Source organism: Sycon ciliatum, chromosome 7, assembly GCF_964019385.1.
Source record: "Sycon ciliatum chromosome 7, ocSycCili1.1, whole genome shotgun sequence".
Taxonomy (NCBI): Eukaryota; Metazoa; Porifera; class Calcarea; order Leucosolenida; family Sycettidae; genus Sycon; species Sycon ciliatum.
Window position 1 is genome coordinate 3,633,114 of NC_088649.1, and position 13,852 is coordinate 3,646,965.

General features: G+C 48.9%; 1 protein-coding gene across 2 annotated transcripts in view; it reads left to right on the forward strand.

Moving 5' to 3' along the window:
* Window positions 1–10,109, forward strand: part of LOC135820759 (uncharacterized) — an 11,639-nt gene extending 1,530 nt beyond the window's left edge. Inside the window, exons 2-10 of one of the 2 annotated variants that reach the window (XM_065333787.1) lie at window positions 1,063–1,267; window positions 1,767–2,461; window positions 2,988–4,268; window positions 4,964–5,164; window positions 6,493–6,541; window positions 6,683–6,773; window positions 7,286–7,362; window positions 7,682–7,983; window positions 8,828–10,109. In XM_065333787.1, coding sequence (XP_065189859.1) covers window positions 1,063–1,267; window positions 1,767–2,461; window positions 2,988–4,268; window positions 4,964–5,164; window positions 6,493–6,541; window positions 6,683–6,773; window positions 7,286–7,362; window positions 7,682–7,983 — 2,901 coding nt within the window. In that variant the 3' untranslated portion in view covers window positions 8,828–10,109. The remainder of the gene's footprint in view (window positions 1–1,062; window positions 1,268–1,766; window positions 2,462–2,987; window positions 4,269–4,963; window positions 5,165–6,492; window positions 6,542–6,682; window positions 6,774–7,285; window positions 7,363–7,681; window positions 7,984–8,827) is intronic. The other variant, XM_065333788.1, reaches the window with a different exon arrangement.
* Window positions 10,110–13,852: the final 3,743 nt, after the last annotated feature.

Consider the following 13,852-nt stretch of genomic DNA (forward strand, 5'->3'; position numbering starts at 1 on the left):
CTAAATAAAGCTTATGTTAGATTCCTGAGGTTGTCATGGTAACCAATATGTATGACCATTTCTCTCTCTTCTGTCTGCCTGTCCCTCCCTTCCTCCCTCCCTCTGAACATGCATCGATAATTCATCACTCAGTCAAAGATAGAGCTGTTAAATGTCTTTTGGTGTGGGAAGCTTTCTGTGAATATGGTGCCGGTGAGGCGTGCTTTGCTGTGAATGTCGTACTGGGAAGCATCTCTCATTGTTGTGTCGTTCTATGAGCTGGTTCTTGGCAATCTGCAGTAGACCCACGTGTCCATATTCCATGAATGACACGCGCCAACAATCAAGAAAACACGGACTTGTGACAGAATGCACACTGAATGACATGAAACTTTGTTGGTGCTGTGGAAGGACTACAGTCAACTTCGCTTATAACGACACTCGGCGGGGCATCAAAAAGGTGTCCCTATTCGCGAAGTGTCGTTATACCTGAAGTCTCATTATATGTATTACAGGGGTATGGGACTTTGCTCTGGGCATGGAAATTCTGTCGTTATTCGCGAATTGTCGTTCAATCCGCAGTCGTTATTCGCGAATTGTCGTTCAATCCGCAGTCGTTATTCGCGAATTGTCGTTCAATCCGCAGTCGTTATTAGCGAATTGTCGTTCAATCCGCAGTCGTTATTCGCGAATTGTCGTTCAATCCGCAGTCGTTATTAGCGAATTGTCGTTCAATCCGCAGTCGTTATTAGCGAATTGTCGTTCAATCCGCAGTCGTTATTAGCGAATTGTCGTTCAATCCGCAGTCGTTATTAGCGAATTGTCGTTCAATCCGCAGTCGTTATTAGCGAATTGTCGTTCAATCCGCAGTCGTTATTAGCGAATTGTCGTTCAATCCGCAGTCGTTATTAGCGAATTGTCGTTCAATCCGCAGTCGTTATTAGCCAAGTTGACTGTAACTGGGCCATGTGAGTGTGGTGCGATGCACTTTTAAAAGTGATCAGGGTTGCCATGGCAGCCATGACAGTCACAGAGACCTAGTAACAATGTGTTTGTTTTGTTCTGCTCTCTGTGTGCTACAAGATGTCAGACCCCTGGGATCGATCCTTTTTTGTACATTGGTGGCCAACAGGTGAAGTGGTGTGCAGCGAGATGAAATGGAATGGTGGAATGCGTAACCATAAGCTATCGGATGTCCCTGGAGCGCACGATATCATCTATGCAGTCATGCAATTGGACCTGCCTTACCCAGATGGAGTATACGGGGTTAAAATTGTGTCCTACAAAGGTATGGAAGTAACAGAAGACATTGATGAAGCGGTTGGTCAGCATGAAGCCAGTGCTGAGACCGGTGGTGCCTTCTGTTCCACCAGTCTTTTAATCTATACACAGTATAAATGTGATCAAGTGTGATTGTGTTAACAGAATGAATACTTGAAGTTGGAACTTGTGCGTACTAGACTCGGATGGAGAGCCAGAGATTATAATTGCTGCATTTGCCAGAGAACATTGCGCACTTTAATGCGCTATTTCAGGCCCGAATTTGCAGGTGCGCACTATGCTCCGAATGTGAGAATACATGCACTTTGAAAAGTAGTGCAATGTATCAAACTGATGCGAAGTTTTCTACTTCTGAGTCTCTGACCCTGAGTAAGCCATATCCATGCATTGGAGTTGTCTTCTGTCAGCTACACTGCACTGTAAAATGCAAGATGGGTACGAGACTGCATAGGTAGCATATGCATTCATGTACAAGTGTAAGTATTTTATGTTTTCTTTGTGCACAGTTTCTGAACCCATGGTCAAGCCAGCCCGACTCCAGCTGGAGATTGGAATACCGTTTCTACGCATGATTCTGATCGGTGAAGCCGGTGCAGGCAAGACCAGCCTGGCGCGCTCTCTTTGCCGCAAGAAAATCTTGCGCGGAAAGGACGACAACAGCACAGTCGGAGTGGATGAAAGCACGTTCATCATCGATGGCGATCAGCTGGAGCAGGAGGCCAGCAAAGACGGCCAGGAAATGCTCAGAAGGAGGATCGCCTCTGTGATCAAGGGTACCGCAACTGTTCCAGAGGCCCGTCTGCACACTGCCGCTGCTTCTTCTTCTTCTTCCTCATCTGTTTCGGAATCCTCTCATTCTGCTAACTCTGCTGCAAGCAATACCAGATCAGACATTTCTTCTTCACTAGCAAGTGATGCCTCTGGATTGACGGACCCATTCTCTGACTCGGCAGCAAGCGAGAACGAGTTACCACAAAGTGTGATTAGTGATATCTCAAGCCGCGTGACATCCTCTTGGTTCATTGAGAATGCCAGCGCAGATATTGCCGAGGGATCGTTCCAAATCATCCGCATCTGGGACACGGCAGGCCAGGACTCCTATCGGCTGCTTCAGCACATCGGCTTTGGTGCTGACCGCACTGTGTATGCAATTGTCTTCAACGCAAGCCAGTCTGTGGAAGCAGAGACTCCTCAGAGCACTGTAAGTATTGATAGATGTCGAGAGACCGTTGGACAGTGGGCTGGTTTTGGTCTAGGCAGTCTAGTCCAGCACCTTGTGTGTGAATTGTGAAGTGACTGTGACCAGCCAACAGTACAATGGGTTTCGGTGTTAGCTAGACCTTTTAAAAGCCAAGAATGCTGTACTTTAGAAGATGGCAATAATTTTGACCTTCCCCATACTATAGCATACAGTGTTCTACTGGAAGAGATGCGACGTCAGAGTAGAATATCTTGAATTGAAGACAAGATACTCAGATGTTGCCAGTCCACTAGCTCTAAGGTACAGGCTCAAAATCAAGCTATTTTGGTCCCAATCCCCCCCGTCCCCCTGCCTCTCAACTAGTACGATTGCTATCATGTCATTCTTTGAAAGAAAGACAAGTTCGTACACATATCACTGTTTAAAATATCAGTTGTCTGAGAGTTGCCAGGACCTGGCATAAAACTATAAGTTACAACACCAGACGCATGGTGCTCTGTGTCTCGTGTGTTCCTGTGCTATGCAGGTTCGACACGAGGGCAAACATCGGCCTTGCACTGCAGCTGTGCCGAGACAGCCAAGCCTTGCGTATATCCACGACTACCTGGCCACAATACACAACATGCCGAGTAGCAGCAACGTGCGGGTGTTCCTCGTTGGCACACATATCGACCATCGTGGCTGGTTTAGTGGAGCGATCCTGGATGCGGAACGTGATGTCATCATGAAAAGTCTTAAATGGAAACCGTACTGCCACTTGCTGAAGTCTGACGACATCGTGTTTGTCAACAACACACGTTCTGGTAGCTTCCTCTGGCCAGAACACACTGGAATCCGAAGCCTGCGCACTAAGCTTGTCGAGGAGAGTGTCAACCAAGAGGCGATCCCACTTGCACGTGGTCTGGAAACGCTCGCACTTCTTGAGCTCTCTAGAGATCCCCGTCTCTCCAGTCCCTGGATCTCGCTCGGTGATCTGCTTCGTCTAGCCCGCTGCCTGGGCACTGCACGTCGAGTGGATGAGGTCAAACCTATGCTGGGCTTCCACCACAACCTTGGCACCGTTCTCTTCTTTCCCCAGTCCGTAGCACTGCGGGATAAAGTGATCATCAACGTACCATCCGTGATGAAGCTGGCTGCCTCGCTCATTCAGCCTGGAATGAAGCGAGAAGATTTCGTGAAGGATCCACCATCACGCGATGACATTGATCTCTACGAACAAGGCTACATCACGGTTGAACTGGCCCTGCGTCTATGGCAAGAGCACAGTCCCGAGTTCTATCGGCTGATGTTGAATGAGGAGCACCGCCACACCTTCTTGCAGCTAATGGAGACACTGTGCATCCTGTGTGACCTGGGTGAAATCACCACGGCCAAGCACGGAAAGAAGAAAGTCTTTCTCATGCCAGCTGCTACCGAAAATGAGTCTATCCGTGAGCGGGAAGGCGGCTCCACATCCGAGGCCATTCTTCTGGCTTGCGACGAAAACAACCACTTTCCACATGATATGTTCCACACAATCGGCATAAAATGCATCACTCGCCACAACCAGCTCCTCGTCGAGAGCGGCACGAAAACCAGCGCCTGGAGGATGACTGCCCTGTCCAAGTTTACCATGCGACTGCCGTGGAATGTCAGCGACGGAGAGTGGCTGCTAGTGGCCTACTGGAAGTGCGGCATCTCTCTCAGAATGGAGTCGGTCAACGAGCAGCGTGTCTTCGGCAGTGGTGAGGGTGAGGCAGCGTTACGTCAGGTGAATCAATGGTTGTCTGACATGCAGGCAGTTACCAGTCCGAGACTTTTGATTGAGGTGAGTCACAGTGCCGTGCGATAATAATTATTATTTCAAACTACTCTTACCAGATAACTCCATGTTCTCCCTTGTGGAGCATGCTTTTCTTGTGCCGTCCACTAAATACAGTGAATGGCTGGTGAATGGCTGGCGAATGGCTGGTGAATGGCTGATGAATGGCTGGTGAATGGCTGGTGAATGGCTGGTGAATGGCTGGTGAATGGCTGGTGAATGGCTGGTGAATGGCTGGTGAATGGCTGGTGAATGGCTGGTGAATGACTGGTGAATGGCTGGTGAATGGCTGGTGAATGGCTGGTGAATGGCTGGTGAATGGCTGATGAATGGCTGGTGAATGGCTGGTGAATGGCTGGTGAATGGCTGGTGAATGGCTGGTGAATGACTGGTGAATGGCTGGTGAACGGCTGGTGAACGGCTGGTGAACGGCTGGTGAACGGCTGGTGAATGGCTGGTGAATGGCTGGACGGTCTTCCTTACCACTTGCTCTTCTCTAGTATTGAACAATTTCATTCGATGATTATTTCTTGTCCCGCCATACATGTACAGTTGTTGTCCACCTGGTCATGGTAGCCACCGACATTGCCCATCATCACACGTGTTGTGTTTATGATCCTTGTCTGTTGTTGTGTTTATGATCCTTGTCTGTTGTTGTGTTTATGATCCTTGTCTGTTGTTGTGGTTGTTGTGCTGTGAAGGAGACGGTGGCATGTGGTTGTGGCAAGATGAGCGATAGTGTGCTGTGCATTACGCACGGTAGAGGGATGTGCATCGACCGCGCTACCTGCTTTCACGCAGTCGACGGGTTTGAGCCTGGAACGACTCCGATGTGTCCCGTCTTGAACAAGGAGGCGAGGATCCCCAATGGAGGACTGTCCTTCTGGAAGAGATGGACTCAGGTGAGAGTGCATGGAAATGTACCAAGAGTATCTACACCACCCCCACTCCTGTACGAGTATATTATACCCCCCCCCCCCCCCCTTCGAGTATATTACCCCTCCCCCCCCCCTCTCCAAGCGTTATTATACCCCTTCCAAGACCCCCCCCCCCTACGAGTATATTACACCCCCCCCCCCCTCTCCAAGCGTTATTATACCCCTTCCAAGACCATATCACCCCACCCCCCCCCCCCCTACGAGTATATTACCCCCCCCCCCCCTCTCCAAGCGTATTATACCCCTTCCAAGACCATATCACCCCCCCCCCCCTCCCCCCCAAGAGTCTACGTGTATACTCCCGTGTATAGAGTACAGTCCTGTTCCAGGGTGCGACGGACGTCTCGGCCATTGAAGAAAATGATTCTGGCTTATTTTTTCTGCATTGATAGTCATAGTGATTGATTTTCCGCGCCGAATTTCTGATGCTGCATGCATGTACCATGCGTGTGAACAGTACTTCACACTTTCCTTTTCCCGGGTTATCGCATCAGCTATGCCAGTTTTGTATGTGGAAAACCCTATATGATAGCAGTTTGGTCTATATTTCTAATCATTCAACATCTACCTTCACTGATGAGCTATGTATTAGCAAAGCAGCTGTCAATATCGTCTAGTATAGAGTACAGTCATGTATATACCCCTCCCCCCCCCTCTCCCCCCCCCCCCCCCCCCACACACATACATACTCACACCCAGCAGTTCAGCGATCCTCTGTGAATGCCGCTGTCTGATGATCACTGAATTGCATGAAACTTGAAGTTACAGCTACACAGCTCTTTGCCTCCGTCGTGTGTGTGTGTGTGTATGTGTGTGTGTGTGTATGTGTGTGTGTATGTGTACGTGTGTGTGCGTGTGTGTGTGTGTTTGTGTACTTGTGTGTGTTTCAAGTCCACCCAGAGTTTTGGGGATTTCAGGGGGTGTCGGCCGTTGGGCAGTTCAATAGGCAATTGAGTCATCTTCCCAAGATTCCTTTTGAATCTCTCTCCTCTCTCCCGGGGAGACCCACGTGACCAGTTTTGGCAGTGAGCAACAAGTACAAGTGTGTGTGTGTGTCTGTGTGTGTGTGTGTGTGTGTGTGTGTGTGTGTGTGTGTGTGTGTGTGTGTGTGCGGGCACGTGCGTGCGTGTATGTATGTATGTGTGTGGGTGCGCTTGCGTGCATGTATGTGAGTGTGTGGTTGTGTGTGTGGGTGGGGGGGGGGGGGGGGGGGGGGGGGGAGGAGAGTTTCGTGCATGTGCACTTGCACTCACTATCTTGCATGTGTGTGTGTGCTGATCCACTGTTGACAGGACCCTTCAAACCTTGTCCTGCGCCGAGAACTGACTCCATCAGGCTCAGGTAAGGGAAATGCCCTAAACGCGGGTAGAACGGTTTTGAACCGCTTATATATCTGTTTACAATGAACCGCTTGCAGATAAATCTGTTCTCATTTGTCACTGAGCTGATTTCCTTGTCTGATTTCATTGTGTATCTGTGCAGCGTGTGTGGGCACTGGCGGTGCAGCCATCAGTTTACGTAACATGTCACCGGAGGAATACGTCTCGGCCAAGTACTGCAATCTGAACAACGTGTATGTAATATCTAAAGTGTCCTAGGAACATGTAACTATCAAGAATGTACAACAGCCTGTACAATCTCTATCCAATGCTGGGCCTAGGGGACTGTGGGGCTTCACATCACATGGCATGTTTCGATAAGTTACGCTGGCAAACAGTGCAAAGTGAAGTCCAGAGAGTTGAACCCAAAGAAGGGGGTGGATTCGACCCTGTGCCTGTCATGCACAGGGTGCAAACAATGTGTACGGGTTTGTCATTATGATGTGAAGTTATGGTGCGTGTACACGAACATGCACGTACGGATGTGTGTGTGTGTGTGTTTGTGTGTGTGTGTGTGTGTGTATGTGTGTATGTGTGTGTGTGTATGTGTGTGTGTGTTTATGTGTGTGTGTGTGTGTGTGCATGTGTGTGTGTGTGTGTGTGTGTGTGTGTGTGTGTGTGTGTGTGTGTGTGTGTGTGTGTGTGTGTGTGTGTGTGTGTGTGTGTGTGTGTGTATGCATGTGCTCACATTGTTGTTTTCTCTCAGTGATAAGCTGGTGACACTTACCGATTTGACTGATCTCGGAAACAAGATGGCAGAGTACTTGACTCTTGCGGAACGAAGTAAGGGTTCACACTTTTGTTGTTTAGTTTTCATCTTGTCATAGGCTTTCACATTCAGGTATATATCGTGAGGTGAGAGTGACGAGACCGGTGGAGGACGCGAAAGAAGAACTTCTTTTCTTCTTTTTTAGAAGGGGTTACATTTGAACCCGTAATCCTGTGTTTCTATGTTCTTTATTCTATTCTATTCTCTTGTTCTGGTTCTGGATTACAGAGAAACTATTCTCTTGTTCTGGTTCTGGATTACAGAGAAACTATTCTCTTGTTCTGGTTCTGGATTACAGCGAAACTGTTCTCTTGTTCTGGTTCTTAATTACAGAGAAACTATTTTCTGGCTCTGGTTCTGGATCACGGAGAAACGGTTTTCTTGTTCTGGTTTTGGATTATAGAGAAACTGGCCAAGCAGCTGGTAATGGCAGCCGGCGAGTTTGTCAACAACTTCGAGAGCATCATGATCTCTTACATCAAGGAGAACCAACGCGGCCTAGCGGATACCGACAATGTGGCCGGTCAGCTCTTCTACATCGTCCACAAGAAGGAGATCAGCTGCAAGGAGCTTCTGTGCATCTTGGCAGCATTCACTCGGGAGGAAGTCGTCGCGAGAGTAGCACAGATTATTGAGTGAGTGTAACGCATGCAGACACCAGTGTTGCATTTGACCAATGGAAGGGTTAAGGTAGGGAGTAGGTGGTAGGGCACAGAATGCATGATGACCCCAGAGGAAGCAGCACCAGATAGAATGGGAGGGGCAGGGGGGGGGGGCAGATGAGGGGAGCCCTGGGGAAGGGGGCAGGGTGCTGAGTGCATGATGACACAGAGGAGCCAGTACTAGCTGGAATCATGATTGGGTACATGTGCTTGTACAGGTACATGATATGAATATGTCCATGCAGCAATGTACATGTACATGTGAACATGATTGTGAATGCAGCGATACTACCGGAAGTTCGCTAATGCTGAAGACAGAACTTGGCAGGATCTGCCGCTCGGTATATTAATTTTATCTGTATGAGATAGCACAGAGAAACCAGTCTAAGATGACCGCTCAAGAGACCTTCAAAATGTGGTCTCTGTTGCCAGCTGGTCGCCTCATCAAGGGTCGTTTGACTGGAAATAGCATCACTGGGTCGATCCTGGTTGCAGTGGTCTTCTACTGTAGCAGACATGGAAATCCAGTCCATTGACCGGGGTCGGCGCCCTCAGCGCGTACAGAACGCTGTGTGCCATGCAAATGTTTATCCTATGCGACCAGCGCGCTGCAGCGCATAAATGCATGTGTGTACCGCTTACCGACGGCTGCATGGCCAGCGCCCTGGGACCGCTAGACGTGCGACCGGATTTCCATGTCCACCACAGTAGGATGGCGGTTGCCTTATCCGAGTGGCCGCCTTGGCAGGTTTTAATCTACCTGTTCACCATGGGTGTTTTTCTGTCTGTTTATGTTTGTTTTTGCACTCCCTCTTAGGCGTGCACAGTTCATTGACGGTTAAGCTCACGATCCGGTCGTCTCGAGCCGGCAAGTCGTCCGACTAAACCTGATGCTCCGCGTAGGTTTGCCGTGTGCTGTCCGTGCCGGCCAACGCCTATCTCTGTCCAGTGCCTGGCGCAGTGGAGTGCTTGCTCAAAGTAGTGTGCAGGTTGCACTTTGGACATGGACAATAGTCACACGGAATCATGACCTGCGTCAGGTTTGTCATTCATTTCTTTGTTCTGCATGTTCAGATTTGGTTCGTAATGGATGCCAAGTGGATTGAATGATCGTTTTCTAGGAATTTTTTTATCTTTCCTGCCACTTATTGAATTATTGGTAAAATATTCTCTTGAAATTCTTTGCATGAACTACACATAATTATCATGCAGCGTAGCACTTTTGATTTCCTTCATACAACTTTAGTGGGTTTTTCCACACCCGTTTTGCGTATTTGTTTGATTTATCATTTCCCCAAGTTTTCCTTTAGATTTAGCAGTGCTTTAGAAGTAGCAGTGTATCACAAATACCGTTACGTTGACACACACACACACACACACACACACACACATGCACGCACACATGCACACACACACACACACACACACACACACACACACACACACACACACACACACACACACACACACACACACACACACACACACATATACACACACACATGCCGATGTGCACACATGCGCTGACACACACACACACACACACACACACACACACACACACATACACACACACACATGCCGATGTGCACACATGCGCTGACACACACATGCATACATGACTGTACATGCAAATACGTCCGGCAGGACGCACAGACACCTCGTCTGTGCATGCATATCAAGGACAGATTTTGATTTGATCAAACCGCTGCTTCGCTAGTGTCGCTGCGTCTCCCACAAGCAATGTGAATATTCTTGAACTGGAGTCCCACCTTGTTCCACTCTTGATATTTTTCCTTTATTTGGAGTGTGCCCCCCCCCCCCCCTACTTCCTCACCCGGAAGTTGCAATTCAGCTTCTGCTTCCTCTGCTCGTATTTTGCCGTTTTTTTCAAGTTTTTCGCCTTCTCCGGTATTTTGCAGTTTTTTTAATTATGTGCAATCACTATAGCATTCATTGTATTCAAGCCGGACCCCGGCACTGCACAACCACAGCAGTCGGTCGGTCTGACTCGATTTTCAAAAGACTAAGTACACGCTCCTCTCAGTTAGGGCTGTCATGTGACATGCCCCAGGAAGTGAAGATTTGACTAGAATCGATTCATTGTGTTCTTGTTGTGTTGTGGCCTTCACCGCTATGGAGGTTATGCGGTTACATCATCAGTCGAGATGCTGTGGCAAGGTCGCGGCACACACACAGCGGTGTTGTGCTAGAGACTCACAAGGCTGTATGAATACAATGTAGCCGTGACTGACTCGCGCTCTGCACATAGTGCCCATAGGCAATTACGCTGACTCACCACCATGACATCATTCGCATAACCATGACATTGTAACTCGTATACTCTCAGCACTCAAAGCACATACTTGTAGTTACGTAAGTAGTTATCATTCGTTCATTGTCTCACAAGGAGAAAAAGAAGACAAGGCAGTGCGAGTGTGCGCACTGCTATCCATGCATTCCTACGGTGTACTATTTATGTGTATACAAATTACGTGTCATAAAGTAGCCATGCTACACTATCCCCCTCCTACCGAAAATTCACGCCCTCGTGAATAGAGAAAGAAAACAGAAACATAAAAAATAAAAACTCAGGATATAGCAAAATCAGTAAACCGACCAGGCAGTCCAGGATTGCGAGCGAGATGGGCTCTGACGACAGCGGACAACAAGTAGGGTCATGGTCGAGGGCTTGCAGAGTAAGCACCGTGAGGCATCAGACGCGAACCGAATGTTCCTTCTGATCCAACTGCATTAGCCGAGAACAAACGCATGGTACGACTAGTGCCAGAAACCTTCGGGAGGGCGAACAAATTTTCCACTCACCGCATTGTACCTGGGCAAACTGACCACTGAGAGGTCGACATTCACAGCTTTGGCAGCAGCCGACTCAGTTGCGGAGAGACCAGCAAGTACAGGTGTGGCGACATCCACAGACGCCGTTATGGCAGAGGAACTAGCTTGCTCTGGCTGATTTGTGGGAGTCTCGAGATGGGAGGGTTGCACCTCCGGCAACAAGGAACGCGACAGACCATCTGCATTCAAGTGCTGCCGACCCGGTCGGTGAACAGTAGTGAAGGTGTACTCAGCGAGTTGCTCCACCCATCGAGCTTTTCGACCGCGTGGTTCCTTCACGGACATCAGTGCGTTGAGGGCAGTGTTATCTGTGCGGGCAATGAAATTCCGACCAAGCAAATAGTGCCGGAACTGATTCGCGAAATGGACAAGGGCAAGCGTTTCCCGGTCTGACGCATCATTATTCTTCTCTGCCTTCGCCAATACCCGGCTGCCGAATGCAATGGGGCGTTCCTCGCCATCTTGCATTTGACTGAGGACAGCTCCAATGGCCACCTTGCTTGCGTCAGTGTCCAAAATAAAGCCGCCAGACGAAACAGAAAAGTCGGGATACGCCAACACGGAGGCTGTGGTCAGTGACCGCTTCATAAACGTCAACGCCGCATCACTACTCTTAGTCCATGTAAAGCTGGCACCCTTGCCTGCTAATACATTCAGTGGAGCGGAGCGCTGAGCAAAACCACGGATGAAGCTGCGGTAAAACCCGGCGTACTCCAGAAACACCTGTACACCTCGTACAGACTGGGGTACGGCCCACTTCACAATAGCCTCAACCCTGGTGGGATCCGGAGCCAAACCTTCAGCCGAAACTTCATGGCCAAGGAAGAGCACCTTCCGTTGGAAAAAAAGAACATTTTTCCAAGTTTACCTTTAGTCCAGCAGCCCAAACCCGGCCAAATACAGACTGCAGGATCTGGAGCTGTCCAGTGAAGGTAGAGCTGGCATTCAATACACTGTTGAAAAACACTTGACAGATTGGTTGGTTAGGCACACTACATAAACCATGAAGCACGGCTTCCATTACACGGTGGAACGTCGCTGGACCATTTCTACAGCCAGACATAACCAAGAAATCACACAAGCCCAACGGTGTCGTAACGGCAGTCTTTGCCGTATCGTCCTTGTGCTTAGGAACCTGCCAATATCCTGACGCTAAATCCAGGCAAGTGAACCATGAACAGCCAGAGAGTGAGTCCAATATGTCATCAACACGTGGGATAGGATACGCATCTGGCTCCGCAATGCTGTTCAACTTGCGGTAGTCGATACATAACCGGAGAGATCCGTCCTTCATGGGAACGAGAACTATGGGCGACGCCCAGGGTCTAATGGACTCGGTGAGTATACCACGGGACAACAGATCATCCAGCAAAGCTTGCAAAGCGCGCGTAGGCTGCTTATCTGGCTGTATATCACCAGTACTACTACTATGTGGCAAAACATCACAAGGACCAAAATCACCCTCCTGCAAGAGAAACAAGTCATGATTCTCACGGAGAAGCTCTGTAAGTCTGTTCTTTTCAGGTACTGCCAGATGATTCCGAGACTCAACATACGTACGGATTATCTCGGCATGTTCAGGGGATAGCACAAACGGTTGCATATCCGCAACAGATGAATCAGCAGGATCATCATCCTCTCCAATCAAGTTATCGGGTACAGGAGATAATTCTGCAATATCAACATCTGTAGCAATTTGTACTGGGTAGTCAGAGTGATTCTCCAACACAACTACCGCACCGGACCTGCCAGGTCCAACCGTAACCACACTGGGGGTCACAGACACATCTGGAAACTTGAACAAGAATGAGTCCAGTGGAACAGCAACACAATCCACAGTCACAGATGCCTCTTGCACCGACTTGCACGGGACCAGCACGACATGGCCGGCAGGCAGAGTTAATTTACTACAAACAGTGACACGGGAATAGTACGTGCCCGGGTCTTCCTCAGAATTACTATCATTACTCCAAGAGTTAGATAGCGGTTCAGCGTCCGCCGCAACAACCGGACGGGGCTCTGATGGACCAACACTAGTAGCTTTCACGCCTAGCAGGACTGACAGATCATTAAAAGTTAGTGTGCCTTGAGCAATGTTCAATAATGCTCCATGGTCAAACAAGAAATCAGATCCCAATATCATATCACGGCGGATATCAGGAGACACTACAAATGTATGCAAGAATGAACGCTCTCCAATGCAGCATACAATATCCATAGCACCCAGAACCAGGAGTCCCTCACCATTAGCCGCACACAAACGGGAAGCAGCTTGCAAGGGCACATCACCATACGTGGACAAAAATGTTTGCTCATGCAACATAGAAACACAGGAACCAGAGTCAATTAACGCCGGTACGCACTTGCCTTGAACATGGATATCTAGCGTAGGGACTACAGACGATACAGCCTCGATACGTACTGCATCTGCTGGCTCCTCGTGAACGACTGGGAGTTGTCCCACACCACCAGTCGTACTCAGTTTCCCGAGCGCCAAGGGTTGTGTGGGCAATCTAGAGCAAAATGGCCAGGTTGTCCACAACCACAACAAATCGGTGGTTCCACCTGACCACCACGACCATACGAATGTCCACGACCACTGCTACTACTATGAGGCTGATCAAATTCGAAACTTGCTCCTGCAGGAACCTGTGTTCGTGGAGCAACAATTTCCAAACAGCTGAGTCTCTTTTCGAGGTCTGTCAACCTGCGATCAAGTTTCTCGAGCGCCTGAGCTAGTTGATCACGCACTCCCGGCGGTGTCATTAGACTGGTGCAACTCTGATGCACTGGCATGTTCGTCAGACGGTATCTTGAACGGACGAGGTCGAGGGGACCTGGTCTTCTTTCTGCCTTTGGACTTGCCCATCTCAGATATCTCACTATCAAAATGGCCCAAGCTACAAACATTAATTTTGTAGTTCCAAAAAACCTTTGAAAATGTTACAAAAAAATTGACCTACACAAAACATTCTGGTTACGTCAC